The 2,824-nt window shown below is 33.7% G+C and overlaps 1 protein-coding gene across 1 annotated transcript; it reads left to right on the forward strand.

The window, feature by feature from the left end:
* Window positions 1-717: 717 nt before the first annotated feature.
* Window positions 718-1,605, forward strand: LOC7491069 (putative gamma-glutamylcyclotransferase At3g02910). Its single transcript, XM_002325407.4, has one exon. The coding sequence runs from the start codon at window positions 861-863 to the stop codon at window positions 1,410-1,412; it is 552 nt and encodes a 183-aa protein (XP_002325443.1). The 5' UTR covers window positions 718-860; the 3' UTR covers window positions 1,413-1,605.
* Window positions 1,606-2,824: the final 1,219 nt, after the last annotated feature.

A 2,824-nucleotide genomic window follows, 5' to 3' on the forward strand; every position in this document is an offset into this window, starting at 1 on the left:
TCTCATCCAGGTAGCTAGGGTCATGGGTCGACCCGGCGGGTCGATCAGGTTTTTGTATTGGTTGGTTTTTTGTCTAACCCGGACCAGTCCAGCTATCGCGTCGACTGGATCCCAGGTCGACCCGATTAGCCGATCTGGGTTTAATAATTGTGGCCTCTATAAAGTCATTTTCAACCTAAAAACACACACACATATAAAATTTTATGAATTCAAATCTATTTTTTCTGATATAATTAAAAAAATATATTTTTGTTAAACTCTCATTTTTAAGATTAACTTTTTTTTTTTTTGTAATTAATCAAAATTTGTCTCTTTTTCTCTCTATTTTAATATCTCTCTCTGTCTCTACGAACTTAAAACTAATGAAAAATGAAGTTTAAGGAATGAGCATTGAAACTAGAAAATTTAAACTAAAAGAACTAAAAACTAAAAAACTTTGTAAGACAAAAAAATGAACTTTTTGTTAGTAAAAATAAACACAGTTGCAATCATATTATTTTGTGTGAAGAGGGCTAGGAGGGGAGTAAAAACCCCTTGAGTTTTAGTATTTAGAACTGATAAATTATAATGCTGAAATTATATTAAATCTTTCATGAAAAACTTCATATTTAAAATTAAACTTTTCAAAGTTAAAAAGGGAACGCAGCTTTCAAGATTTTAACCATCCATTGAAGAGTTCGTATTCCATCATTGACTCAAGAAATTAAACAAAAAAAAAAAGAGACTTCTATAAATAAAACTCCCCTCTCCGTTATCCCTCTCTCGTCAATCCGCTTTCCAGCCACAATTAGGCATCCTCTTTTAACTGAGAACAGAGGGTAAAGAGGAAAAGAAAATCGTAAAGAGAGAGGAGAAAACACATGGGCATCGAAGCAGAAAACAACAGCAATCGTGCATCAACGACAACGCTGGTATTCACGTATGGAACTTTGAAGAGAGGCTTTTCCAACCATGTCTTGATGCAGGATCTGATCAAAACCGGGGATGCTGTCTTCAATGGAATCTACAGAACCGTTGACAACTACCCGCTTGTCTGTGGGCCATACAGGGTCCCATTCCTTCTCAACCTTCCAGACGCCACCGGGTCTCACCGGGTCACCGGCGAGTTATACGCTGTGTCGAGTCAGGGGCTGTCCAGGCTCGATGAATTGGAGGGAACTGGTAGGGATCACTACGAGAGGCTGCCGATAAGGGTAGAGCCCATTGACGGAGGGGACGCCGTGTTTGGGGTGGAGGCGTATTACGGGCACAGGAGCTATGCGATGGAGATGTGGAAGAGGAGTGGGAAGAGAGGTTATGGAGTGTATGGAGAGAAAGAGGCAAAAGGGTATGTGAAGAGGAAAGACAGGCCACAGAATCTGAGTTTTTTGGAGCAGATTAATGTTTTTGTGTCTTCTTGCAGTGATAATTAATTTGGATTTCATGGACTCGGTGTAACTGGTTTGTGATTTGGGGTTTTATTAATTATGTTTTAATGATGGTGTAAAACAAAATAGGCAGTGAGTCATAGGTTGATTGGATGATCTTACTTCTGTGTCCAAAAACACAACTTGCAGTTTCTGTTCTTCATCTGAGTGGATGAGGAAAGGTTTGTTCTTTTCTTCAGCTTCTGTTGTCAATCTCTATATCGCTTTCATTTTAGTTTCTTTTTGATGCGGCTACAAACAACACGACTGAGAAATTAAAATCTTGATGTTAAGGGATTTTTGTAAGAGGAAACTGCAAGTTTTTGCTAGAAAGACTGGATTAGCTAAGAAATTAAGTTTATTTTTTCATTGAGGATGGAGAAATTGCAACTTGCATCAAGAAAATGCCGGACAGAAAGCAATTAGCTTCAGTTTTGACCTCTCATATGATTGTTCTTGCTACCATTAATTTGAAACTGAAAACTGTGTTTCGAAGATGGAGATGAAAGCCATGTTTGTCAAGCTCCCAAACGAACAAACACATTTAAAGTCACAGAAAATTGGAAGAAGAATTATATATATATAAAGGGAGATGAATTCATTAAAAAATAGTAAAGGTACAATCACTCATATAAATGTAATTGTGAGAGATAGAAGCACTCGAGCATAAAAATAATGATAAAGGCGTGTGATTAGAGATTCTCTACAAAGAAAGCATCAAACTTGTCATTACCTTTATGACCAAGAGTCTTTTGGAAACGTAAATGTAGTGTAAATTATATTTTTTAAAATTTTTAAATTTTTTTTTAAATAAAATCTTTTTATATTTTTAGATCGTTTTAATGTGTTGATATCAAAAATAATTTTTAAAAAATAAAAAAACTTTATTTTTAATATATTTCTAAGCGAAAAGTATTTTGAACCGTTACCGGGTCACCGCTACTACAATTCCAAACGCACTTTAAAATTTGAGGGTTCTAAAACATTAGAGAAATTTACATTTAGTATTATAACTTCTAAGATTTTAAAATGTACCCTCCAAGTTTAGCTTTATCTCATAGACTATGCATATTTTGCTACATATCCTAAAGCTTTGAGAGATTTACATTTAGTCTTATAATTTCTAAAATCTTAAAATGTACCCTCCAAAGTAAGCTTTACTTCATAGATGATGCTATTTTGCTCTAACATAATTTATGTATTATTTTCGTGGTTTTTTCTTTGTTTTTCTAAATTACAGGGTTTATTTTATGGTTTTTTCATATTGCATATCCCATTTCAAAATCTCTAGCCCTAATCACCATTATATTGTTATTTTATTTTCTTTATCATTCTCATTGTAATCTTATTATTATTATTATTATTATTATTATTATTATTATTATTATTATTATCATTATTATTATCTTTTATAATTC

This window comes from Populus trichocarpa, chromosome 19, assembly GCF_000002775.5.
Source record: "Populus trichocarpa isolate Nisqually-1 chromosome 19, P.trichocarpa_v4.1, whole genome shotgun sequence".
Taxonomy (NCBI): domain Eukaryota; kingdom Viridiplantae; phylum Streptophyta; class Magnoliopsida; order Malpighiales; family Salicaceae; genus Populus; species Populus trichocarpa.